This window comes from Physeter macrocephalus, chromosome 1 (genome assembly GCF_002837175.3).
Source record: "Physeter macrocephalus isolate SW-GA chromosome 1, ASM283717v5, whole genome shotgun sequence".
Lineage (NCBI taxonomy): Eukaryota > Metazoa > Chordata > Mammalia > Artiodactyla > Physeteridae > Physeter > Physeter macrocephalus.
In genome coordinates this window covers 31,139,783-31,167,578 of record NC_041214.2, presented here as the reverse complement: position 1 = coordinate 31,167,578, position 27,796 = coordinate 31,139,783, and the positions used below count along the sequence as shown (strand labels likewise).

The 27,796-nt window shown below is 39.0% G+C and overlaps 2 protein-coding genes across 7 annotated transcripts in view; both read left to right on the top strand.

The window, feature by feature from the left end:
* The window catches only part of NCK1 (NCK adaptor protein 1), an 86,285-nt gene extending 81,587 nt beyond the window's left edge, over positions 1-4,698 (top strand). For all 4 annotated transcript variants that reach the window (XM_024131815.1, XM_055087936.1, XM_055087908.1 and 1 more), the window contains 2 exons: positions 1,223-1,935; positions 4,006-4,698. In XM_024131815.1, the coding sequence (XP_023987583.1) occupies positions 1,223-1,935; positions 4,006-4,200 (908 nt within the window). In that variant the 3' untranslated portion in view covers positions 4,201-4,698. The remainder of the gene's footprint in view (positions 1-1,222; positions 1,936-4,005) is intronic.
* A 9,937-nt stretch (positions 4,699-14,635) lies between these two features.
* IL20RB (interleukin 20 receptor subunit beta) overlaps positions 14,636-27,796 on the top strand; it is a 30,111-nt gene continuing 16,950 nt past the window's right edge. For all 3 annotated transcript variants that reach the window (XR_008618572.1, XM_055088037.1, XM_028489466.2), the window contains exons 1-2: positions 14,636-15,009; positions 26,710-26,836. Coding sequence is in view for 2 of the 3 variants with exons in the window: in XM_055088037.1 (XP_054944012.1) it covers positions 14,937-15,009; positions 26,710-26,836 (200 nt within the window). In the remaining variant the exon portion in view is untranslated. The remainder of the gene's footprint in view (positions 15,010-26,709; positions 26,837-27,796) is intronic.

The following is a 27,796-nucleotide window of genomic DNA, read 5'->3' as shown; positions in this document are numbered from 1 at the left end:
GTTGCGGAGCACAGGCTCCGGACGCGCAGGCTCAGCGGCCATGGCTCACAGGCCCAGCCGCTCCGCGGCATGTGGGATCATCCCGGACCAGGGCACGAACCCGTGTCCCCTGCATCAGCAGGCGGGCTCTCAATCACTGCGCCACCAGGGAAGCCCGAGATGACAGTTTTAATTGAGTAGTTTTGGTGGAGATAGAGAACCAGATTATAAGGTGTTAGGAGTGAGTGAGTGGTGAAAAAGTTGAAGGAAAAAGGGAAGACAGTTTTATAAAGAGTGATGTAGTTAAAAAACAATAGCAGAGTTGAAGTAACTTTATTTTGGAATAAAAGCGATCTAAATGTGTTTTTAGACAATAGAAGTGAGTGAGTGGGAGGGAAACAAGGGTAGCCAAGAGTCCCAAAAAGAGGCAGGAAAGATGGTAGGTATTAAGAACCCAGAAGGATCAGAGGCTGGGAACTTGGGAGAAGAAAAAGAGTAAGGGTAATGAGAAAGAATTTTGAGATAGTGAGAAAGTATTTGAGAAATTTTACCTAGGAATGCCTTAGTTTTCTCAGTAAAAGTAGAACACAAAATCATGTGCTAAGAAGTGAGCAGCGGTGAAAATGCCTGACTAAAGTTGCTGTAGCATACATTTGTGATGATAGTACCATTTGGTTATTTTTTTTCATTCTTTTTAACAAATATATATTAAGCATCTCCTGTGTACTAAGCACTGTATGAGATCCTTGGGATTATATCCATGAACAAAGTCAGCAAAAGTCTCTGCTGTTGTGGAGACTATGTGTGAATTGGGTGAAGGCAGACAAGCAAGTAAATAGTATATTATTTTAAAATAAACATGAGATAAAATAAATAGAGCAACCTGGGTCTTGAGAACTAAGAAAGCAAATGGGAGGATTACCTAGACATAACTACAATTTTATATTGCATATCAAATTGTAATTTAAGTTACTGTTTTATTTCTATACAGCAAGTTAATAGAATCTCAGTTAATAAAGTAAGACAAGAAGAATACGGGTTGGCTGGAGCCTTTATGTATAAGTCGTGAGGATGTAAAGAAAGAAAGAGAGAGAGGGAGGGAGGAAGGAAGGACGGAATTTGTTATCTTAGTTAAAAGGCTTGAAAGAATTACAGAATTGAAGATCCTTTCTTTATAATGAATAAATTGGTGTTTTTGATTATCATTGTTTTATATTCTCATTACCCTTTTTTATTTAAACAGGCATTGGAAAAGTGAAAAGAAAACCTAGTGTGCCAGATTCTGCATCTCCTGCTGATGATAGCTTTGTTGACCCAGGGGAACGTCTGTATGACCTCAACATGCCTGCTTATGTAAAATTTAACTACATGGCAGAGAGAGAGGATGAATTGTCATTGATAAAAGGGACAAAGGTGATCGTCATGGAGAAATGCAGTGATGGGTGGTGGCGGGGTAGCTACAATGGACATGTTGGATGGTTCCCTTCAAACTATGTGACTGAGGAAGGCGACAGTCCTTTGGGTGACCATGTGGGTTCTTTGTCAGAGAAATTAGCAGCAGTCGTCAGTAACCTAAATACTGGGCAAGTGTTACATGTGGTACAGGCTCTTTACCCATTCAGCTCGTCCAATGATGAAGAACTTAATTTTGAGAAAGGCGATGTAATGGATGTTATTGAAAAACCTGAAAATGACCCTGAGTGGTGGAAATGCAGGAAGATCAATGGAATGGTTGGTCTGGTGCCGAAAAACTATGTTACCATTATGCAGAATAATCCATTAACCTCAGGTTTGGAACCATCGCCTCCACAGTGTGATTACATTAGGCCTTCACTCACTGGAAAGTTTGCTGGCAATCCATGGTATTATGGGAAAGTCACCAGGCACCAAGCAGAAATGGCATTAAATGAAAGAGGGCATGAAGGTGATTTCCTCATTCGTGATAGTGAATCTTCGGTAAGTTGGTTTTCAAAGGTAAATGGAAATAGAACTCTGAGTATTAAAAAAATAAATAGAAGATTAGAGAAGTTAAGTGGCTTCCCTAAAATTAACCAGGTAGTATATTTGTTAAAATATGTAAAGTTTCTTAGTGAAAGTCAGTGTTCTTTCCAAGTGTATTTATTTTTAGTAACATATAGCCCTACACTGGATTATTTAGCCTTGTCTAGTTCTGTTGGTTTTGCCTTCCTGAAATATTTTCTTTTGCATTAAACTGAAAAATGGAGAAAATTGAACACTGGTTTCTTCACTGAGAGTAGAACAATACAGTAGACTAAACTGGGAAAACATTTCTTAAATTACGTAATGGATACACTGTCATCCTTACAATAAAGGAAATCCCTGAATTTAAAAAAACTGATATTTGCTTTTTTTATAAATTGCTTGTTTGGAAGTTGGAATACACTCTTATGTACCTCAGAAACCCATTTGAACATGCACTGTGTTTGAAGTGCATTTGCAATAAAAGATAAATTCTGTTCCATTACTTAGTAAAACAATAAAACTGTAAAACCATAAAAATTGAATAAGAAAATAGTTATGTGGGCTCTTTTGGGTACTATCTAGGATTTTAGAATTTGACAATACTCATTTCCCTTAAAAATGGCCTTTATTTTTCCTTGATGAAGGATATCACTACTTATCCATGACTAGTATTGGCTTTTTTTGGGTATTTGTACAAAAGTTAATGTATGATTGTACAGAAGGTTGAAAGAAAGAAAACCTATCTGTGTGAGTGGTGTGTGTGTGTGTGTGTGTGTGTGTGTGTGTGTGTGTGTGTGTGTGTGTGTGTGTGTGTTTAAGGGGTGAGGGGTGGGAAAGATGAGAGGGCGAGATTGAAATTATAATTGAACTGCCTGATGTGAAGTTCAGGAAATGGGGGCCTGTACATAACCGCACGGAAAGAGAAGGCGATTGATGATAGCGAGAGTGGTGGGATTTGTTTTCTGTTAGACACCTGACCTGGCCCTAGTTTCTAGGACAAGCAGTGGTCAGAAGGATTAGAAGGGAGTGACCCTGGAGTGGGTGGTAAATAACCATAAGATGTTTCCAAGAAATCCACTGTTTGAAACTTTGGCAGTAACTGTATAAGAGGTTGATATAGACTATTCAAAAGAGTGTTAGGTTAAAAAAAAACAAAACTAAAAAAGTAGCTTGATTGCAAAATACTGTGTATTTTCTTGTGGGTAATTGAGCCATAGATATTATCCAAAATATACCATTACTTTTAGTAGTAGAATTTTTAAAGTAGAGGTCTCAAATAGGCATATTTCATTTGACCTGCACAGTGTTTTTAAACATTTGAATTCATTGTCAGTTTTTAAATATTGGGAGATTTAGTATAAGAATTTAGACATCAGATTTCGCTTTTAAAATTGGAAGGCCTGTCAGTGTTGAGCCATATTCCTACAAGGCAACAATTGCAGCTAAGTGGCCACCTCTTTTAGATTGGCCATGTACTGTTGTTCCCCCTATATAGCCACCCTGGCCATTGTTTACATTTTTTTTGCCCCTTATAGGCATTTGAGTTTATGACCTCTTATTAGAGTTTAAATTAGTTCTTATTTTTGTGTCCTTCATCTTTGAGATTTGAGTATTACATCAGCTACTCTGTAAGACAGCTACTGTTAGCTACTAATTGAAAAGGAGTGGATGTCTTGGATTTTCTCCTATGTTTCTCCAGTAGTTTGAATGGAGAGAAGATAGTTTTTATGCTTCAGTTGTTAAACTAAAGGATTTGCCCTGGTGTTAGGTAGAGCATATTAGTTAAGAGACTTCAGAGTCCGGCTGCTTCGATTTGATCCTGGCTCTTTTGTTAACTAGATGGATGATCTTAGGCAACTTAGCTTCTCTTCAGCCTTGATATCTTTTTCATCTGTGAAATGGGTTTGTTTTGAGGCATAAAGGAGATCATTCATGTAAATAATTTAGTATTGTGCCTAGTACTTAAAGTGCTCACATTTTAGCTGTTACTAGTTTAATATAAAAATGCTAATAGATGTCTTTCAAAATTTTTTTCTCTTTTAGCCAAATGATTTTTCAGTATCACTAAAAGCACAAGGGAAAAACAAGCATTTTAAAGTCCAACTAAAAGAGACTGTCTACTGCATTGGGCAGCGTAAATTCAGCACCATGGAAGAACTTGTAGAACATTACAAAAAGGCACCAATTTTTACAAGTGAACAAGGAGAAAAATTGTATCTTATCAAGCATTTATCATGATACTGCTGACCAGAAGTGACTGCTATACAGTTGTAATTCGTCATGTAATTGAAGGCTGAGAAAATCAGTCCAGTCATGCTTGATTGGAAATTGCTGTTTCTAACTCTATATGAAAATTGACTATAATACATAAGTATTTTTATTATAATTCAGTCCATACATATATACTACATATGCCAAACATCTGCATAGAGCAATTCCTTATCCTTGGTCTTCTGTTTTATTGGTTTTTTTGCTCTTTTTCTCTTTGCTTCTAATATTAAGGTTTTATATTTTGAAAAAATGATGCAGGTCGAAAGTCTTTATATGGAAGAATTTCTTTATTGCCTTTCCTTTATTTCCTTGTAAGGGCACCAACCACCTTAGTTACTTCTGCAATGGTTCTCTTCATATAAAATTATTATATCAATATATGGCATATGCTAAAATAAATTTCTTGGAGAGTTGTTAATCTTTTCTGTGACTAAATAGCAATAATAAATGGAAAATTAGAAATTATTTTCAGGTATTATATTTGTCACAAGCCATTGTAAATATCAAGTATGTTGTGTGTCATTATTTTTCAAAATTCATTTGTTGTCTTCAGTGTAAAGCAAAACATACGGGACATAGGTTAGAAAACATATCTTGTACAATTTAAATTTACAACTGTTGGAAACAAAAATCTCTAAATTCCTAAGTTTTTTTTTTTCTTTTTTTTTTGGTGCTTCTCTCTCATCTCGTTATTCAAGAGAACAAAACAGTCTCTGAGATATTTAGCTTTTCAAACTGTAAATGGATGCTCTAGTGTTATTTTTTTCCCCTAGTGTTATTTTACCAAAGCATCTTGTTTTTGAATATGTTATATCTGTGTCAGTGTGAAAAAAGCTTTGGCCAAATTTTGAAGAAGTAAGAGGCAATGAGGTACTTGGTTCTCCTCAACCCCACCAAAAAAAAATCAGTAATTATCAGGCATAGTATTTCTACTATTCTTATTTTCTTCTTTCAGCTTTGAATTTTATTGACTGGGACACTAAAATTGATGTATTCCTGAGGAAAAGATGTGATGTGCTAATGGTAAGGGAAAATTATTTTTAGAATCTTATTTTTGCAGATGCTTCTATTAAGTTTTTGTTTATCAAGCAGAAGTTTGGGTGTATGGATGAGAGGCTACTGTAGCATATTTAATCTATTTCTGTACATCACAGAAGAAAACCAGTTATATTTTATGGTCACAGCTTTTCCCCCCACTATAAATTCTGGAGATTTAATTTAAGCAAAGTACTTTCAATATTTTAATAGAAAATACTTACTAAAACCACATAACTTAGTAAATAGTAGAAAGTTATGAGATTTAAAAAAATTTCCCCAGTGCTGCCTAAGCAAATGAATGTTTCCATTCTTTAATATGTTATGAACAGACATTTAAGACACCAGAATTACTGATTCTAAAATTGAAGTTGTCTAATTCATGAGGTTTTTGATTTTGGTTTTTTAAAATTTGTTTTATCTTAAATGTTTTTTTAATTCTCTAAATCTTCAGATCATTCAAAGACTTACATTGCCACTGGGTGGCAGCCCTGACTTCTCCCACTAAGCAATAGGAGTTAGCAAATATAGACATTGTACAATTTTCTATCTTCATTACATCTGCTTTTAAAGCCTTTTAGTTCATATTTCATTATCTTCCTCAGCCCCCCTTTGTTTATTAAGATGATTATTAGTAGGCAAGTTTAATGGAAACAAAAGTCATGTATTACCTTTTTTGCTGTAAAATCACTTGAATATAAATTGAGGAAAATAGTTTTAAAGTAGTTGTAAAATCACTAGGTAGCAAACATCTTTTTAATTTTAAACAAACATTTGATAATGCTTTCTTTTTATTCTCCACCTCTTTGTGGTCCCCACCCCCCAGTCTTCCTTATTTAAGAAATGGATATTTGTTTTAAAAAAGAGGGGGAGCAATTCAATTACTACTTTGTATCACAGACATGAGCTATTTATAGCAAACCCTGCAGAGCTGATGTTAAGGATTTTGAGAAAGTAGCTAGGAATGGAGTAGCACTGGAAGCAGAATGCATATTTCTGTGCCATAATTAGATTTATAATAACTAGGGAATTCCTAGATAGTCCATGTGTGCCAATAATAGCTATTGTGTGCTCCTCCTATTATGTGATGAAACCTCACTGGGAACTACTTAATTTTCTACTTCAACATTTTATCAATTTTTAAAAAGTCTTAAAACCAATCTTTACATCGATGGCTCTTTTTTAAAAGTATGAATTAATTTTCTTAAGAACTAGAACCATCTTAGAAAACATCTGCATAGCTAGCTAGTAGCAGGACTTGTTTTAGAAACCAGGTTTCCTTATTCCCAGCCTGATACACTCTATATTGTGACACATTGGCTTCTGTGTGCTTGTTTTTAGACAAGGAGGAAAGTCCTGGGAAGAGCAGTATTACAGTAGTTTTCTTCCACCTGTGAGGAGATGCTTAGCTATCAATTTAAATATTTATAACACACATAACCCTGCCCAACCCGCTTCTACAAATAACTTCTCCAAAATCTTGGAAGAAGGTTTTTTGGAACTTTATATAAAATCAATGACAAAAAGCTATTGCTGCTGTATCTGTTATTTGGTCATAAGTCCTTAAGTTCAGCTGAATACATATTCACAAACATATATTACACATCTTTGACTATACACAGTAACACAGGCACCTGGCACTATTAAAGATAGTGTGTCACAGACATGTCACTTAAAATCAGAAGGCCTAAGTGCAATCAACTGCCATTGCTGGAAGAATAAAAAGCCTAGCAGATGAGCAACTTGGGTTGTTGGAATGATGTTAGCTTCATAGATATGTGGATAGATCAGTGGCACATAAGTCATCTCCAGCTTTAATGCTTTAATTCTATCATCTAATCCAGAGATTGCAAGAAGCAGGGCCACTACTGTCTGTGTAGGTACATTGTGAGAATTAGGAAAAGGCACCTCTTCTCTGGGCAAGCCCAGCCACTTTTTTTGCTGTTGAGAAGTCCGAAAGTCACCACCACTACCCTTCTCCCATCTTGCAAGGTGCCCTGTTCAGGATACAACCAATACAGTTCAACACACAATGCTTAAAAAAGTAATTGTTAACATTTTAAAATTGGGGGATTTCACATAAAATCCAGAGTTCTGGTTTCCCCTGAAAAATGAGAAGCTGATAATACTAAATTTGAGTTCCCAGAAGGCATCAGATGGTATGGATGCTTCCCTTATTTTTCCCTTATTTTAACTGTATGTATATACGGTTAAAAACAAAACTGTAAAAAAGGCTCTTTCCCAGCCTTTATCCCCCTAGTTCAAGTCTCCAAATGCAGTTAGTGTTACTCCCTGTTTTTCCTTTGACTTGGAGTTATCTGGAAACTTAACCATTTTGCAGAAATGCTTCAGGTGCAATGTCCAAATCAATAAATTAGGAATGCAGCATTATAGCATGCTTTAACTTTTCCACTTTAATATTTTGCTAGAAGAAAAGGAGATCGTTTATAATCCTGTATGTATATATATCCTTTAACTGTTTTGGAATGGCTTCACAACTGAGGTTGCTTCTAACTTAAAGTACATTTGATATAGGATAGATTACATCCTCATTTTATGTTTTGAACAGCATCCAGTGAACTTTTTGAAAATCCGTATTACTGCTTCTGGGGAAAACCTGTATTTTATTCTATTGCAAGGCAAGGTAGGAAGCTCCTCTCTTCTGATAAACTGGTTCTATTGGTTTAGCAAGTTTATATGACTCAACTCTGTCATCTTCTAAACTCTTACCAGCATACTGTGCATACTGCACACCCTAGTTTTTTGCTGTTGACCTAAAACCAAATGACCAAAGAAATATATTTTTCTTGTTTACTAATGAGGGGTTCTTTTGATTTGAAAGTATACAGTTTGCTGAGACTTGTTTGTTTAATGAGTAGAACATAAACTGGGCTTGGTGAGGTTTTGAAGAGCAGGAGGAGGAGTTTTTGTTATTATTGGCGGTGTTCACGAAGGTAAATGTTTTAAACCACAGTGTCTTTTTGAGGGTATGTTTGTTGGCCAGGAGCACTTTCATTATCTCAAATACTTCAGAATTGGCCTGATGCCTACAAAGGATTCACACAAACATTTAATTTACCTGTTGGACTGGCTGATTTTCTAAATGTTTCCACTCAAATTACCTTTTTTTTTTTTTTTTTGGTGGGGCGTACGTGGGCCTCTCACTGCTGCGGCCTCTCCCGTTGCGGGGCACAGGCTCCAGACGCACAGGCTCAGCGGCCATGGCTCACGGGCCCAGCCGCTCCGCGGCATGTGGGATCTTCCCGGACCGGGGCACGAACCCGCGGACTCCCAACCACTGTGCCACTAGGGAAGCTCCTCAAATTACTTTTTAAAGCTGTTTTTAAAGCTCCAGGGAAAGCTGGTCTCAGTATTTTGAAATAATGTTGCAAATTTTATTTGTAGTTATAACTACAAAGAAGACAAAGAGTACTCAGTTTCCTCTCCATGTTTTCTTGTACCTCATGGAATGATAATGACTCTCGGACAGGCAAACAAGCATAAATAGACAATTAAGAATAGACATCTAAGGTAGTTAAGGTATTAAGTTGCTTTAAATCTCTAGGCTCAGAAACTATGTAGAACATTTGCAGATAGCTTTCGGGAAATTATGGAGACAAGTGGAGTCCAGAATGAGACTAAAGTGTTGTCTGTTTTAGGTTAAATACCGGAATGGTTATTAAATTTATGGGGTTTTTGAGCATTTGTAGAAGAAATTAGTGATCCCTGAATAAGCATGTCTTTTCTTGGAACAAGTAATGCCAAACATTTACTTGTTTTGATATGGTTTCTAGACTATAGATAAGGGGGATGTTGTAGAAAACAAGTACTGATTTCATCAGCGCATATGCTAAACACTTGGCGTCAAGATGAGAAAAATACTTTTTGAACGGTTATATCTATGTGTATGATTTTGTGTCTTTGTTTTGCTTTTGGAGATACTTATCCTTCAACCAACCATCCAACCACCTCATGTCAAATGTTTGATTGTGTAGGTTCCAGACTGTTCTAACCTAGCAAAATGATAGTGAAGAAAATGGACAAATTTGTCCAAAAGCTGTCCTAAAACTTTCATTTCTAGTGATGTAATGCCTAATGGAGAAGTGCTATGAAGAAAAAGAGCAAGATGAGGAGGTCGGAGAATGAGAGTGGGGTGTTAATTTATATAGGATGGTCAAAGGAGGCCTCATAAAACGGACTTTGAGCATATTGTGTGCTTCACTCAATAGAATCACTGATGACTAGGATTAAACCAGTGAATGACTGAAAATACAGCAATCAAAATCATTTGAAAATTATTAAGATCTTCACTATTACAGAGCATTGTTTCTGGTTTTCAAATTTTAGAATTGAATAAAATGGTATTTGTTTTATTTAAACATGGAACTTTTAACTACAAAGGACTATTCTGAATAAGGCCTGATTCTGCATCTTAAGAGGAGTTGTTGGGAAATGTCACATAGAAAAGAATCAGTTATAACTACAGGAAGGAGGGCAGTTTGACAGACTTAAGGGTTTTAATTCATCACCCCCTAAGGAAAGAATTGAGGTTAAGGGAGGTTAAATTCCTGATGTTCTGCACTGGTGCCAGACAATAAATGAGGCAGGAAATTGAAGAAGAAAATATGTTCAGAGGAGGTTGAAAAAGGGCTGTAAGAACCCTGAAAACCAGAGCTTGAAAGTATGTGAAAGTTAAATCTAGAGCAGACTCACTGGAAGCGGGAGTTAGAAAGATCTATGACAAGGAGAATTCCACTGTTTAAATACACTGTGTTACTTCCAGAAAAAATAATAGTAATAATTGAGACTGGGTTACAATTAAATGTCAGATGTGCTAAAACACAGGACATTGATATTTAGGAATCTTGGTAAAGGGAAGAGAACTATTTTGTGCTAAATAGAGCAAGGAAGGGTTATTGCAATTAATTGACCACGTGGTCTGTGCCAGGGCACCAGGACCTACCCTGCATTTGCACAACCCTAAGAGCGAGTGCCTGAAATTTTGCACCGTGGTGCCTCCCTTGCTTCATTCTAGTCCCAGCCCTATGGGGCTCAGAGGGCTTAGGATTCTCTTCCTTGACCATCAATCTCCTTTTCCTTCCCCACTCTTTACTTTTCCACAAAAACCTTTAACTCCTTGCTTTTCCTTCTGTAATTAAATATTCAAGCGGCAAATAGTGTAATAGGAAAAAAAATTCCTATTTCTAGACTGTACTTGCTTATGATAGGAAATAGCTTTGTTCTTCCAGAGGTTCATCTTCAGGCATAGGTGACTGATCATCTTCAACTCTGGAAGGCTGTGGAAATTAATCTGAGAAGTGCAGTGGAAATAATCTGAGAAGTGCAGCAACAGGTTAGAGGATAGTTTGGTTTTGGCATGTTGCATTGACAAAATATCACTACCAGCTGATGAGAAAGTGTAGAAAGAGAAGTTCCTCAAAACCAGAAGAGAAAGGCAAGATCAGAGTCGGGGATCCAGGCAAGGGTAGGGACTAGCAAGTGAGGCACGGCCCTCCAGAGGTTCTCACCCAGTAGCATGGCCCATGCAGAGGTGGATGGTCTGAGTTCCTTGTTGATTCATGGATCAGTCCTGAGAGGAACTGCCATTCAAAAGCTTGTGGCAGGCAGGTAGCATTACCCCTCAGTGCCCCTAGAGGTGTGCTGAGCCCAGGTCAGACTCTCTTTGCAGTGGCTTGTGAAGGACTGGCAGGCAGTACTGCCTTGTCAACATGGCAGTGCTGGGCAGGGGCATCTTGACAGGGACCCATGCCCAGGTTGAGCTATCTTAAGAACTCAAGGTTTGGTGAACAACTCTCCTTCCTCCCCCATCGCATATAAATGAGTCTTGTTCTTTCTCCCATTTTCTGTTTACTTCCCTTTTCCTTTTCATCCTCAGTCTGTTTCCCCCTCAACTTTTCCATCCTTGGGCCTTTCCATGCCATTCTCCCAGTTGGAATGCTTAACTGCAAGCACATCTTTCCTTTCCAAATCTAAATGGGTACATCCTTGGAATTCCATACTGAGGATTGTCCGTCCTCTAAAGCCTTTGCTAATCTCCTAGATCACTAACTCTTTTACGTCCCTCAGACACAGTGTGAGCCCTCCTTTGATACTAATTGGGAGGCAGTAAGGTGAGTGAAAAGAACTTGGAGTTAGGCAGATCTCTGTTGGAATTCCTGTCTCCATCCCTGACTGGCTCTGGGATCTACAGTCAATAAACTTCAGGTGTGTCCTCATCTGAAAAGTTGGGAATCACATTTTATCAATACCTTGCAAGTCTGTCGTATAATATATGGAAATGTGCATAGAGTGCAGGGATCAAGGAGAGGATGCAGCAAGTGTCCTTGACCTTGATGTAGTTAAAAGATACACAGCGAATACTTATTGTATACTTACTTTGCCAGATTCTGTTCTAAGTGTACCATCTCATATAATCCTCACAACAGCCCTATGAATTAGGTACTATTATAGTTGTCTCCAATTTACAGAGGAGGACATTAAAACATTGTTTAAAAGACTTGGCGAGAAAAACACAGCTAGTAAGTGGCAGAGCCCCAATGCCAACCCAGACAGTCTGGCTCCAGAGCCCATGCTTTTAATGACCACCCTCTAATAGGTGTCACCAACTGGAAGCTTTTCTTTGCTGATCCAGGGGCCAAAGTGAAAGATGGGCAGCCCACAAAGGGCCAGCCAGTCAGAGCAAATAAACCCTAATGTATTTATTGTTAATATTATTAATATAACAAATGGTTAATACAGCATTTGGGAAGACCTACTGTGTTCCTGGCACTGTGCTAATGTGCTTTGTCTACACTCTTTAATTCCCACAAATATTATGCAAGACACCATTGTTTTATAAAAACGATGCTCATAGAGTTGCTTTCTTCTCCTTCACATCAAAAGAGCACTACTTTTCCCATCCAATCCTCAGCCTACAACTATCTAGCTTCTGATCCAAGTTCTCCACTGAAACTCCTCTTACTGAGATTACAAATGACCTAGGTGACGTAAATCCAGGACACGTTTTTTGATAATTTACTCAGTGACTCTCTTCTGCACCCCCCTTGGTGATCACTCCATCCCTCATCATTTCCAGGACCATAGTTTGTTCCAGGACCACCTCTCTGACCTATTTATTCCCCCTATATCTTCCTATGTCATTTTGCTTGTGCTGGTCCTTTAAATGCGGGTCTTCTGGAGCGTATCCACACATCTCTTTAATCTACATACTCTCCCTGAATGTTCTCACCCACTTCCTGGTCTCAGCTACCACTGAAATGCTGAACGTAGGGGAAGTGGTGCCATACCCTGACACTCATAAACTGAGACAAAGATCATTTGAATATTGGAGACTCCCCCTGCCCATATGAGCACCTCAAAGTCAAGTGTATCAAGCTGAACACATGCAGCCTTTTTCTGTACCATCCCCAACCCTGCCTGTCCTGCTCCCACCCCACCCTCCTTAACATTATTTAGGTTGAGGTGCTGTCATCCACCTAGTTATTCAAACCTAGAACCTGAAAGTCATGTTTGCCCCCTCCTCCAATCCACTCAACATCTAGGAGCTGTCAATTCTACCTCCATCATTTGAATTTAGTCACTTCTCTCTACAGACATGGGAAAACCTAGTGGAAGCCAACATCTCTCAACTGGCTGACCCACATCCCTCCCTCCTGGCCCACCTGCCTTCAGTCTGGCCGCTTCCACGATTTTCTCTACCCTAGTCATAAATTTTTTAAAGCTCAAATACAGGGAATGACATTAGATTTGAGCTTTTAACCCTTCCTTTGACCCTCATTGCCTCAGGATAAACTCTGAGCTCCTCAACAAGGCATTCAAAGCTCCCTCTTGAATCCTGTTTTTGTCTGCCTTTGAGCCCCATTTCTTGCCACTCCAACCTTGCTCTCCAGTTGCATCAAACTTCTCGTGGTTTCCTAAACACGCTATGGCTGGCTGATTTTTTTCAGCATTTAATAGCCCAAAGTCACCTCCAAGAAGTCTCTAATCCCCCAGGCTGGGTTAGGTGTTTCTCTTTAATGCTCCTTTATTCCCTTGTGAATATTTCTGTCACTTCATTTTCAGTATTGATTTGTGATTATTCTCATGTCCATATTCTCCACTAGGTTTTGGTTGAGGGCAGGAACTATCGAATTCCCAGGATCTAGTACATAATAAGCCCTTAGTAAATGTCTGTTGAATGAATAAATAAGTAACATTCCCAAGGTTATACTGCAAATAAATTCTGACACTGGAACCAAAATGTGTTGCACTCTAAAATTCATGTTCTTTCCACTGAAGTGTTTGCACATGCGTAGTGTTTAGAGTCTTTAAAAAACTGACCTTTTAAGGGGCCAAACCCTATCATAAGATTTTCCTTCCAATTTAAAAAATTTAAATAAAGTTTTCAATTACATTCACATGGTTCAGTAATCAAACGATATAAAAAGATAACAGCACCCACAAGAATTGAAAGCAGGGTCTTGAGATATTAGTACATCTGTGTTCAGAGCAGCATTATATTCACAATAGCTAAAACGTGGAAGCAAATCAAGTGTCCATCAATGGATGAATGGATAAGCAAAATGTGGTATATGGACTATTTTTCAGCATTAAAAAGGAAGGGAGTTCTGCCATATACTACAAAATGGGCAAAACTTGAGGACATTATGCTAAGTGAAATAAGCAAGTCACAGAAAGACAAGTACTGCATGATTCCACTTATATGGGGTACTTAGAATAGTCAAAATCATAAAGACAAGTATAATGGTGGTTTCCAGGAGAGCGGAGAAGGCAGAGTTATTGTTTAATGGATATAGAGTTTCAGTTTTACAAGATGAAAGGAGTTATGTGGACAGATGGTGGTTGTACAACAATTTGGATGTATTTGATACCACTGAACTGTATGCTTAAAAATGGTTAAGATGGTAAATTTATGTTATGTGTATTTTACCACAATAAAAACAATTTTTTAAAATCCCCAAACAAACAAAAGGTAGTGGAAAGAGTCTCGTTCCCATTTTTCTCCTCTGTCTTCCCAATTGCCCCTCCCTTTGCCCCAAGGTAAACAATCTTGGTAGTTTCTCTCCTTCCAGGTTTTCGTTTTGCAGATGCAAGCAAATATGAAGCTATATATTCTTCACCTCCTGACTCTATAAAAGATATTTAGAAAAAATTTTTTAAACTTCTCTACTTTTTTTGAAGTGGAGATGTAGAAAAAGAGCTAATCAGTACCTAGCTTACATGAACTCACAGGAGAGACACTTTGAAGAGAACAGCTATTTGATGAGAAGTTCAGATAATCTTGCCTGCTACTGCCAGGGGTACCTCTGGAGACCACCAGGGTCCCCCAGGGCAGAGGCTATGATCCAGGTATCTCCCCCATGCAGATTCTTAAGCTTCCCAGAGTTATCTTGTCTCTGGAATTCTCCTAGGCCACACCCCCTGATGCAACATCTGGGTTTGGGCAGAAAGGAGGGTGCTGCCCAGCCTGCCTCTTCTGAGCTGTCTGGGCTGGCTCCTCTTTCCAGAACAATTCAGGCTTTACAGCGACTCAGACTCAGCTCCATCTGCGTTCCGAAGCAAGGATGGCTGATATGGAAAGAGTGCTTCATTCTGGAAGGAAACAATGTACCAGGTCAAACTGAGCCTGCCAAACAGAGACCCTCACAATGGTTCTAGAAGAAATCGAGACAAGTCTTATCATGTGGTTTTCCTACGCCTTGATTCCTTGTTTGCTCGTTGGTAAGTATGAATCAGAATACCGCCTATAGTCTGGGACTCAAATACAGGTTAAGAAGGTGAAAAATACTTTTCCAGGGTTTGGGGTTGCAATATATGCATAGAACATCTTATGTCTGTTTTTGAAAAGGTTTCTCACCTCCTAATCCTCCATCCCCACAGAGAAAAGGCCTGCATTCTGTTTAGAAATCTCTTAATGTCCACAGAACAATCTAGGAAGATAAAGCATCAGAACAAATAGTTTAAAGGTTAGCAGAGATCCATGCATTTTGTTATTTATCTTATTATTTAGTTTTAAAAGCCTCAACATAGTTATTATCTCAGTCTTTCTGTGTGTGCCTCAGAGATGTTCACTGTAAGGACAGGTTTAAGTAAAGATTCTAACAAAATACACGTGAATAAAAAGACATAATATGCAACCTTAATATTGGGTACAAGATTTATGAAAATTGGAATTCTCTCCTGGTCACTTCAGAAAAGTAGCAGTCAGGTACTCCATACCATGTTTAAAAGTATTTGGTTTGGGGCATTTTGCCTGCCAGTAAGATTACATAATTTTCTCTGCTTCATTTCTGGCTGCTTGCACCTACATGTTATTGTTCTGAAATCGCAGCTTTCGCTTTTGATGTTTCTTCCTGTCAAATAACATTTAAGAGAAATTTCTAGTTTGAATACACCAAGGTACTAGGCACTTTGCAGTGTCTGTGGGTGTCTTGAGTACTTTCTTTTTTTTAACACTGAGAACTAATTATTCTAGTTAGTTTAAATCAGGTAACAAATCGGTGCCGAGGTGATTAGCAAATGTTTAGAGCTGATTTAAACATCAAATTTATGCCTGTGTAGCTCAAAACCCTTCACAACTCTATGTCTCAGCACATGATGAGCAAATTAGCTGTTTGTTTCATGACACACCATATTTAGGCCCCAATCCTATTTCTCACTACTCCTTGAAAACAGGTATGGGCCACAGGCGGCTGCTGTCTTCACAGCTGGCGCATCACCCCCTCATTTCCTCCTCTTGGTCTTTATTGTTGCTCTTTCCCTCAGAAACTCCCTCTCCAGTCCTTACCCCATCCCAAACCCGTCCTTCCATCATCATTCCAGATGGGTCCCTGCTCCTGCAGACACTTCCCAGACCTCTCTCCTTTGATCCTTGACCCCATGTACTCTGTTTCAGTGGGTTATTTCTGTTTCCTACACTGGCCTGAAGGCAGGGCCTAGGCATCTTTCCTGGTGTCGCCACAGCCCCTAGCATAGGCTCAGCATGTTAGTTGATTGGTTAGTTACTTGATGGATTGATTAGTTGGTGGCACAAACAAGTTGCTAGGAAAACACTCCTCCACTAAGCTAAAGGGAGAAGACGGGGTGGCCAAATGAGAAGGGGGAAGGCCAGTATATTTTTCCCGATTTTTTTTTAAATTGAGGTATAACTGACATATGACATTATATTAGTTTCAGGTGTACAACATAATGATTTGATATTTGTATGTATTGTGAAATGGTCACTGTAATAAGTCTAGTTAACAGCTGTCACCATACAAATTTTTTCTTCTGTGATGAAGACTTTTAAGATCCACTTTCTTAGCAACTTTCAAATATGCAGTATAGTAACTATAGTCACCATGCTATATATTACATCCCCATGATTTATTTATTTTATAACTGGAAATTTACACTTTTTGATCCCCTTCACCCATTTTTTAATTTGACATTTTCTTCAATGAGGTAGTCCAGTCTTTTAAGGCTTTTCCTGAAAACTCCTATTTCAAGTAGACCTGGAGGTGAGTACTCTTCTGACACCTGTAAACTTACACAGAAATAAAAACAAAAACAAACAAAAAACTACAACCACCATCCCTGTCCCCCTCCACCACCCACCCCCCCCAAAAAAAACACCAACCAAAAAAACCCACCAGTGGTAGAAGCCACAAGGATGTCAGAGTGAGAAAGACCTGTGTGTGACTTTTGACTTTTATCACTTGCTTGTTCAGTGAATATATCTCTATCACTTCAGTTTCCTCATCTGCAAAATGGTCATAATAGCTACCTTTCGGTTGGGAGGTGTCAAACGTGATTATGCAAACAAAGGCACTCTGAAGATGTTACTTTTTATCTGTTGGTTATGCAAACAGATGGTGGTGTCAGCAGTTATTTGCTTTAGCTGAGGTTGCCTTTGTACAATTTTGACCATTTACTCTGGTCTGTGTAGGAGCCTGCAATGATTTCTGCAATGTCTAAATGAACTTCTACTACTTACTCTAGATCCTTGGGACAGATGGGTAGAGGTCTTGCTCTCTTTTACAGAATTTATTTGCCTTGTCCTGTCCCTTTCAAATAATAGTGTGTAATTCAGGAAACTGATTCCCACTACCAATAATAATAATAATAATAATAATAGTAATAATAACAGCAATAATAACAGCAACAATGACCATCGCAACTGCTATTTATGACCACATACTGTGCTCTGGATTAGCAAAAATGTTCTCTTGACATCTCACATCAATCCTGCAAGGTTGGTGATATAACCCCCATTTTATACACTAGGAAAGAGAGGCTCAGAGAGGTTCAGCTATTTGCCCAAGCGTATACATCTAATAAGTGGGAGAACTAGGATTTGACTCTGGTTCTGCTGGCTACAGAGCCTGTGCCCTTTGTACTTCTCTGCAGAAGAAGCTGAGACGTTGAAGCAGGCCAGAAAAAGTTTGGAGGGACAAAGCAAAAGGAATAAAGAAGATGTTGCTATGTTTTCTGACACATTTGCCATAAGGGCTGTTGGAGGTAAAGGTGGCAGAACAGAACCCAAACGAGGGGAGCTGACAGCAGACCCAGTGAGGGGAAGCCAGCATGGCGATTCCAGGGAGGAGATACAAGGGGTTCTGCCTGGGAAATGTGCCCAGGGGCTTTGTGGTGGGCATAAACCTCAGAATGACACGAAGGTCTAATGTGAGATAGGAATTCGGGGGAAAAAATCAGGCTGAAGCTAATTTCACTAAGGAGCCAAGACTTGGTTCACCTGTTTCATTTTCATTCATTCTGTATTTCTGAGCGCCTGCTGTGTGCCGCGTTCTAGGTGGTTAGATATGAACAAAACAGTGTTTCCTGTTTTCAGGGAACATAAGAACCTGCTGGGAAATACACCTAAGTCTTTAGGGATTTATCATTCATATTTTTTTTAATTGAAGTATAGTTGATTTATAATGTGTTAATTACTGCTGTATGGCAGAGTGATTCAGTTATACATATATATATTCTTTTCCATTTTGGTTTATCCCAGGATATTGAATATAGTTCTCTGTGCTACACAGTAGGACCTGTTTATCCATTCTATATATAAAAGCTTACATCTGCTAACCCCAGCCTCCCACTCCATCCCTTCTCCCAACCCCCTCCCCCTTGGCAACCATCAGTCTTCTCTATGTGCATGATTCCATTTATGTTTCATAGATAGGTTCATTTGTGTCATATTTTAGATTCCACATGTAAGTGATATGATATATCGTTCATAGTTTTAACTATCTTTCAGGTACCTGAAGTAAGGTCTAGATCAGTGATTCTCAATCTCAAGTGCACATTGGAATTAACTGGAGAGCTTTTAAAAGTACAAATGCCAGGATTTCACAGCCAGAGGTCTGATTTAACTAATCTAGGGTGCTGCCTGGTCTTTGGGATTTTTCAAAACTTCCTGGGTGGGGCTTCTTAGAGAAGTGGTTTATTCCATAACTGGGAAGAGAAGATAGAAGTTTGGAGCATCTTGTGGTAAGGAAGGAAGTGCTCAAAAAACGATGGGGGCCAAAATGCAACAAGTATCCTGGATTAGATCTTGGAATGAGAATAGGACATTAGTGGAAAATTTGGCGAAATCCAAATAAAGTTTGGAGTTTAGTTAATAGTAATGTACAATGTTAGTTTCTTAGTTTTGACAAATATATCGTGACTATATAAGATGTTAGCATTAGGGGAAGCTGAGTGAAGGGTGTACAGGAACTCTGTGTACTTACTGTCTGCATTTTTTCCCCATAAATCTAAAATTATTCTCAAAATTAAAAGTCTATTAATAAAAATAACATGAAAAAAGAGAGTGAGAGATGGGAGTAAGTCAAAAGGACACAAAACCCAAAAAAGCTCCCAGTGGCCAAAGCTGGAACAATTTGAGTAACAAAATAAATAACGATAGAATAAAATAAATTTCCATTACGAATGGTGGAGAAGGAAGAGCTATTTCTTACAGAATTCCAGTTAACACATAGAAAATCACAATTAAAACATCACAGCAATGATTGTTGCAAGTAATATCCACCAATAAACACAAAAATTAATGGATGAAAGTTGGGGGAGAAAGAATATTTGCATAGTGTCACAGTATCTCCCCTAGGTTATTTATTAATTATAAAAGGGAAAATGGTCATTTTATAGTGAAGACACCACCTTAACCAAGTGGTCAAGGTTAACACCACCAGTAATAAGACATAGTAACATCATGTATTCCCTGTGAGTATGTGCCAAAAATGCACAACCTTAATCAAATCATGAAAAAACATCAGACAAACCCAAACTGAGAAATAGTCTAGAAAACAACTGACCAGTACCCGTCAAAAATGTCAAGGAAAGATTGAGGACAGATTGAAGAAGACTAAGTATAGATATGAAAACTAAATGTGGGATCCTGGATTGGTTCCTGAAAAAAAGGAAGGAAAGAAGGAAGGAAGGCAGGAAGGAAGGAAGGAAGACTTTAGGGGAAAAAAATCGGTGAAATTCGAATAAATACTGAGGCTTCATTATTGAATTGGGCCAATGTTAATATCTTCCTTTTCATATTTGTACTATGGTCATGTACATCTGGAAGGCTGAATGAAGGGTATAAGGGAGCTCTCTGTACTATTTTTACAACTCTTCTGTATTCTGAAATTATTTCAAAATAAAACTTAAAAAAAAAAACCCACAAAAAGCCACCTCCCCAGTGATTCTCATGGGCAGCCAAGGTTCAGAACCATTAGAGCTCTATATACCAGTGCTTCTCAAACTTTAATATGCTTATGAATTACCTGGGGGATCTTGTTAAAATGCACATTCTGGTTCTGTAGGGCACAGGTTGCAGCCTGAGAGTCTGCATTTCTAATAAGCTCCTGGGTATTGTGATGCTGCTGATCCAAAGATCATACTTTAAGATCCTGAAGCAGTAGATCACTTTCCTGAGGCATGAATTGGTTTGCATACCTTTTGAAGCTGGGGTGTGGGCACTAGTTACTTAAGCAGTGAGTGATGCCAGCAACCTGCTTAGCAGCCATGTCCTAGCTCAGCCTTGCTCTTTTCTTCTTCTGGTCACATAAAAGGGGATTCTCTTGAAATAATTTACTGTATTCAAGGGAGACATTTTAGGGTATCGTGTCAGTTCATGGTATCAATATCCCCTGAAGTGCAAGCCCCATGGGGTAAGTCAGAATGATGGTCCGCCAAAGACATCCACGTTCTAATTCCGGGAACCTGTGGATACGTTACCTCTCATGGAAAAAGGGATTTTAAAGATGTGATTAATATTATGGGATTTTGAGATTAGGAGATTATCCTGGATTATCAGGGTGGGCCCAATCTAATCACATGAGTCCTTCAAAGCTGAGAACCTTTCCTGGATGCAGTGAGAGAGAGAGATGGGAGGACAGAAAAAGAGGCAGGAGAAATTTGAAGAATGAAAGGGACTCAACCAGCCATTGTTGGCTTTAAAGATGGAGGAAGGAAGAGCCATGCGCAAGAAGGTGGGTGGCCACCAGCAGCTGGGAATGGCAAGAAAACAGTCTCCCCTGGAGCTTGCAGTCCTGCCAACACCTTGATTTTAGCCCAGTGTAAGATTTCTGATCTATGGAACTGGAAAATAATAAATCTGTGTTGTTTTCAGATACTACATTTGTGGGAATTTGTTACAGCAGCAATAGGATACTAATAGGCCGCAAGAAAGAGGGATCAGCTTTGTGAATGCAGCTCTATGCAAAAAGTGTTGCTTAGCTACTTTCTGCCACACTGAGCACCAGAATCTTAAATAGTCACAGTCACCTGGCTCAAGTCTCTATTGGAAACACCCAAGAGGCTCCACCTAGTGGGCCTTCTTGAGATACTGAGTCAGACTGCTAGAACAAGAACAATTCTCTACAGTAACAGGAGCATAACTATTCACAAGGAACCAAATGATTATACAGAAGACATTCCAATATCTTGGTCTAGCTCCATTGAGAATTCTCATCCAGTGTGACTGAGGAAATAATTATTCCCAATTTTGCACCCTTCTCGCTGTGGCCAATATGTCTTTCCTGTTCACACTGTAAGCTTACTCTCCACTCCCTCCTTGAGTGCATTCTTTGTTTTTGCATTTGCTCATTCACATCAGGAAGAGTCTCTATTAACTGCTTTCTTCAGAGACTTGACTTCAATACACATTACTCCTGGCTGGTAGATGACATTTCTTGTTAATGAGAATGGTGGGTGGATGACAAAGTTTTCTTTTTCTCCACTGAATTGTGTTCTCAGGACCACAGTGAGCCTTGTCTAATGACTGGAGGGGATTCACCTATGAAACCCTTCATAGGTGAAAGGAGTCACTTTCAGCTTGGAGTCTGAGCTGAAAATAGACTTCCCTATTTAGTGTCCTAGCATAAAATGGAACTTTCCTCATGTGGGGCCACCATGCTTTCTATGTAACCCAATTAAACATCCTCTGGCATCAGTAGTTCATGGGCATTACTGATTTTCCATCTCATTCCCAATGTGTATGTGTGCTACTACATAAAAAACAGCGAAACAAAGATGGAATTTGGAATATACGGTACAAATGGCATAAAGTTATTGAAGATGTTGCCTACAGGGCTCAGAAAGAAGCAGTAGTTTTCATTTTAAGACAGGAATGAGACTGAGTATTTTGCCCATAGTGGAGTTAGATTTGGAACTTCACAGGTAGGAGAAGACAGTTACACAAGTACAAACTGCTGCATAACATAATGGATCCACCTAAATTTGGGGACATCTCTTGCTGTTGTCCTGCCTGTGTGCCCCTCATGAAGAAAGATATACCCAGAAACTCAACCTCAGAGTAGTTGCTTAAAGCCTTGATGAGTGCCCTGGTCATTAGGACACATAATCGTTAGGTCTCCCACCCTAAACAGGTGTCCCTCACTGATTTAATTGACTGCACCTAATTCTACAACTTTATTTTTCTCCTAGGTGCATTTCATCCTGTTTGAATTTATCCTATCATGGTCTTTTTTTTTTTTTTTTTTTTGCGGTACGTGGGCCCCTCACTGTTGTGGCCTTTCCCGTTGCAGAGCACAGGCTCCAAACGCGCAGCCTCAGCGGCCATGGCTCACGGGCCTAGCCGCTCCGCGGCATGTGGGATCTTCCCGAACCGGGACACGAACCCGTGTCCCCTGCATTGGCAGGAGGACTCTTAACCACTGCACCACCAGGAAAGCCCCCTATCATGGTCTTTTAAAATGTATCCTGTCATGCAGATAATCAGAATTAATGCTAATTTTTTAGGTGTGATGACACTATGCTTGTATTTTTTAACTGAAATTTTGTTGAGGTAATTCTAGATTTATATGCAGTTATAAGAAATAATACAGAAAGCCCAGTTTCCCCAATGGTATTTCACAAAACAATAGTATAATATCACAACCAGGATATTGACATAATTGATACAATCCACCCGTCTTATTCAGATTTCCCCAGCTTTACTTGCACTCGTTCAAGTGTGTGTGTGTAATAGGTTTGTGTATTTATCACCACAGTCAAGATACTGAACAGTTCCAGTATCACAACGATACTCCTGTTGCCTTTTTAGAACCTCCCCCTACTGTGCCTTTCCCCATTGTTCCTAACCACTGGCAACCATTAATCTGTTCTCCATTTCTAAAATTTTGCCATTTCAAAATGTTATAAAAATAGAATCATACAGTATGTAACTTTTGGGGGGGTTGGGTTTTTTCACTTGGCATAATTTCCTAGAGATTCATCCAGATTGTTTTATGTAGTGATAGTTTGTTCCTTTTTATTAGCTATAACCATAATTTGTTTAACGATTCAGCTGTGGGCATCTGGGCTGATTCCAGTTTGTTTATAGACATTGTTGTGCAGATCTTGTGTGACATAAATTTTTACTACTTTGGGATAAATGTCCAAGAGTGCAATTGGTGGATTGTATAGTAATTACAAGTTTAGTTTCACAAGAAACTGCTGAACTATCTTCCAGAGTGGCTGTACCGCTTTATATTCCCACCAGCGATGTATGAGTGACTTTCCCTGCATCCTCACCAGGGTCTGGTATTGTTACTTTAAAAATTTTTAGTCATTCTCATGGCTGTGTGTTGCTATCTCACGGAAGTTTTAATTTGCATTTCCCTAATAGCTAATGATGTTGAACATCTTTTCATGTGCTCATTTGCCGTCTGTATGTGCTTTTTTGGTGAAATGACTCTTCATGTCTTTTGCCAATTTTATAATTGAATTGTTTGCTTTTCTACTGTAGGGTTTTGAGTATTCTTTGTGTATATATTCTAGATATGAATCCTTAGTGCGATTTATAGTTTGCAAATACTTTCTCCCAGTCTGTATCTTGTATTTTCATCCTCTTAACAGGGTCTTTTGCAGAGCAAGATATTTTAAGTTTGATGATGCCCATTTATAAATGTTTCCTTTTATGGATCTTGCTTTTGGTGTCAAGTCTAAGAAATCTTTGTCTAGGTCTGAAGATTTTCTCCTATGTTTTTTCCTAAAAGTTTAGAGTTTCATATTTTGCATTAAGTCTATGGTCCACTTTGAGTTAATTTTTGCATAAGGCGTGAGATTTAGGTTGAGGTTTTTTATTTACCTGCAAATATACAATTGCTCTAATATTTGTTGAAAACGCTATCCTTCCTTCATTGAATTGCTTTTGTACCTTTGCGAAAAATCAGTTGAGCATATTTGTGTAGGTCTATTTCTGCGGTGTCTATATTGTTTCATCAATCTATATGTCTATTTCTTTGTCAATACCACACAATCTTCATTACTGTAAGTCTTAAAATTGGGTAGATTGATTTCTCTCACTTCATTCTTTTTCAGAGTTGTTTCAGTTATTCTCGTTCCTTTGCCTTTGCTTATAAATTTTAGAAAAAGCTGGTATATATCTACAAAAAACCTTGCTGGGATTTTGATAGGAATCACGTTAAACCTGTATATCAATTTGGGGAGAATTACCATTTTAACTATGTCAAATTGTTTGATTCATGAGCACAGTATGTCTCTCCATCTATTTATATTTTCTTTGAAATCTTTCACCAGCATTGTGGAGTTTTCCCCATACAAATCCTAGATATGTTTCGTTAGATTCACACCTGAGTTTTTCTTTTGGGGGAGGGAATGATTGTAAATAATATTTTAAATTTCTGTGTATAAGTGTTCATTGCTAGTATTTAAAAGTACAACTAATTTTTAATGTTTACCTTGTATCCTATGAACTTGCTGAACTCACTGTTAGTTTTAGGAGGCTTTTTTGTAGATTCTGTGGGATTTCCTACATAGCGTGCAAATAGAGGGAGATTAATTACTTCTTTTCCAATCTGTAATGCCTTTTACTTCCTTTGTTTGCCTTATTACAGCTGCTAGAACTTCTAGTACAATGTCGAGCAAAAGTGATGAGGGTGAGCACCCTTGCCTTGTTCTTGATTTTAGGGGGAAAGAATTCAGTCTTTCACCATTGAATAAGATGTTAACTGTAGGTTTTTTATAGATGGTCATTATCAAATTGAGATAACTCCCTAATGTTCTTGACTTGAAGAGAGGTTTTTTGTTGTTGTTGTTTTCTGTTTTTAAATCATGAATGGATGTTGAATTTTGTAAATGCTTTTTCAGTGTCAACTGATATGATTGTATGATTTTTCTTCTTTAGTTTGTTGATGCAGTGGATTACATTAATTGATGTTTAAATATTGAACCAGCCTTGCATACCTGGAATAAATTCCACTTGATCATGGTGCATAATCCTTTTTATACATTATTGAATTTGGATTGCTAGTATTTTGTTGAAGATATTGGCATTTAAGTGCATGAGATATATTGATCTATAGTCTTTTGTTTTTTTAAATACATACTACCTTTACCTGATTTTGATATCAGGGTAATACTGGCCTCATAAATTAGCTGAAAAGTGCTTTCTCCTTTTCTATTTTTTTGAAGAGATTGTATAAAATTGATGTTAATTTCTCTTTAACTATTTCATAGTATTCTCCAGTGTAACCATCTGGGCCAGGAGATTTCATTTTTGAGAGTTTTAGAATTATGAATTAGAGCTTTATATTTACATAGCTTTATAATCTTCACATATCTGACTAGGGAAATGTTTTGTCTACTTTACCAGAGGAAGGATGTCAGAGAGGACCATGCTCCACCCTCCCATGTGACCTCACTGCAGCTGGCTCTTTTCCTTTTCATCCCTTGGGTGATTACAACTTTAAAGGTGGGGAGGGCAGGAAGCCTCCCTTGTGGGTACCCTAGGTGTTTCCTCACAGGGCAGGCCGTGGATGCTGAGAGTGAGATCAGGATGCATCACGAGGGTCCTACATTAGAGAAGAAGCAAGGGCACCAGGTGGGGTGTCCCTGGCAGCACCCATCCTCTCGTGGTTACAGCGCTGGATAATGAACAGCAGGTGCCAATCAGGAGAAAGGCACACAGATAAAAAGTCCCAGGCGAGGGTCCCAGCCTCATACACACCATGCTGTCGATATTATCACTGCAACTGTAACAGCAAAGGGAGGCAGGTGTTGGGCATTAAAAGAAGAGTGTGTGAAAGTCGGAGGGGAAGACCATAGCGGAAGATCCAGACTGCACCCTGGGTTACACGCAAGGATGAGCCCTGGGGCTGCAAAGTCCTTATGAGGGCAGGTTCAGCTTCACAGGCCTCTTTGATTCTGTGTGCAAACTGTAGACCCACTGTGTGCACACTCTGAGCACACAGCTATGTGAGCAGGTGCTTGAATCCCGGCTGGCTCAGAGGGCTGAAGGCTGCCTGGGACGGAGTCTCCGAGCTGGCTTGGTGCCTTTCTGCACTGGACTTCTTCCACGGCAGACCTGAGCCTGCACTTCCCAGATGGCAGCTGCGCCCTGTTTGGCCTTCATGGGGACACAAACGAATTGCTTTGGTACCTGAGGATGGCAATAGCAGGAGAGGATGGTGATGAGAAGCTGGCAGGAGCCGGTATGGGTTTGCCATGTAGGGGTGGGGGGCTCAGGTTTACGCAACTTGCTTTAGGTCACATAGTAAGTGGCAGAGTCAAGGCCTGCATCTAGATCAACGAGACATAAGGGTTGTACATAACGTGCTTCAGTTTTCTCATTTGTACAACATAGAAACTAAGGTCCTTACCTCCCAGTATGGTCATGAGGATTAAATGAGATAATCATGTGACAACCTAGCACACAGCCTAGATAGAGCATGGTAAGTGCTCAATAATATTAGCCATTATTATTATTAATATTAACATGCCATTCAATCCCCAAAGGCAGAATTACAATGATGATAGCAAAAATTTAGCATGAACACAAGTTGGTGACATTAGAGTTGTTTCTAGTTCCTAAGCATGTTTCGCTTTTCATTAGAAACTAACTTGAAGCTGTGGCATTTCCCCCGATGCCAGCCCCCTGAGCTCACCTGTCAGCCTGTCTATCTGCCTTGGTCCCAGATGGAGTGGCTGCTCTGCCTGCCCCTCAGAACCTCTCTGTACAATCAACCAACATGAAGCATGTCTTGACATGGAGCCCAGTGGTTGTGCCTGAAGAAATAATACACTATTCGGTTGAGTACCAAGGGTGAGTTTTGTTTTTTTGGTGTTTTTTTTTTTTTTTTTTTTTTTAGTTTTTCTCTTTTAGACATTAGTTGATTCCTCTCCAGGAATCACAACCTTCATTCCAGAGCTCAAGGAGGCTTTGTGAGCCCAGGGAGAGGTTATTTCCCATGATCTGCATCCTCTGTCTGCATGGGCACTGAGAGAGTTGAAGCAACAAGGGAAATTGTCCCATGGATTTGACAGTGAACTCCCTGGGAACACAAACATGTATAAACACTTTTTGGTGAAGCTTCTTTCCAACAGTGAGTCAATTGTCTAATGCTGAAGAAAATTTTAAGAAGAAACGAGTTTGCCTCTGACTTGAGGTGGAGAAATCACTGGGGACTCAGATCCTTTGGGGGTGGGGGAGACCTCAGTTTTCCTGACTGTGTGCTTGCCCCTAGAAGCCAAAACAAATTGTGATCCTATAGGTCAGCTGGCCCTTCTCCAGGTGTCCAGGCCCTCGGAGCTGTCAAGGAGTGACAGGGATACAGAAGGTGCTCAATATATTTCATTAACAATTTATACAAACTGAACAACTACATGTGCAGACATTCTCTTAGGCTCATGGGTACAGTTGACAAAGCTTCTGGACAGAGGGAGCTTACATTTAGAGGAGGAGATAGTAAAAAGGTAAAGAAATAAGTACACGAGGTCTGCACTGTCCAGTGTGGTAGCCACTAGACACAGACAGATATTTAAATTTAAATTAATCAAAGTTAAATTAAATTAAATTAAAATGTCTGTTTCCCAGTCATACGAGCCACATTTCAAGTTCTTAATAGCCACATGCGGCTAGTAGCTACCATATAGAACAACATGGATACAGAACATTTCCACCAACAAGGAAAGTTCTCTCAGGCAGCATTGCTGTAGGTAAGTTCAGATAGAAATCAGCTCTAGGAGGAAGCTAAAAGGTCGATGCAGTAGAGAGTTGATTCTG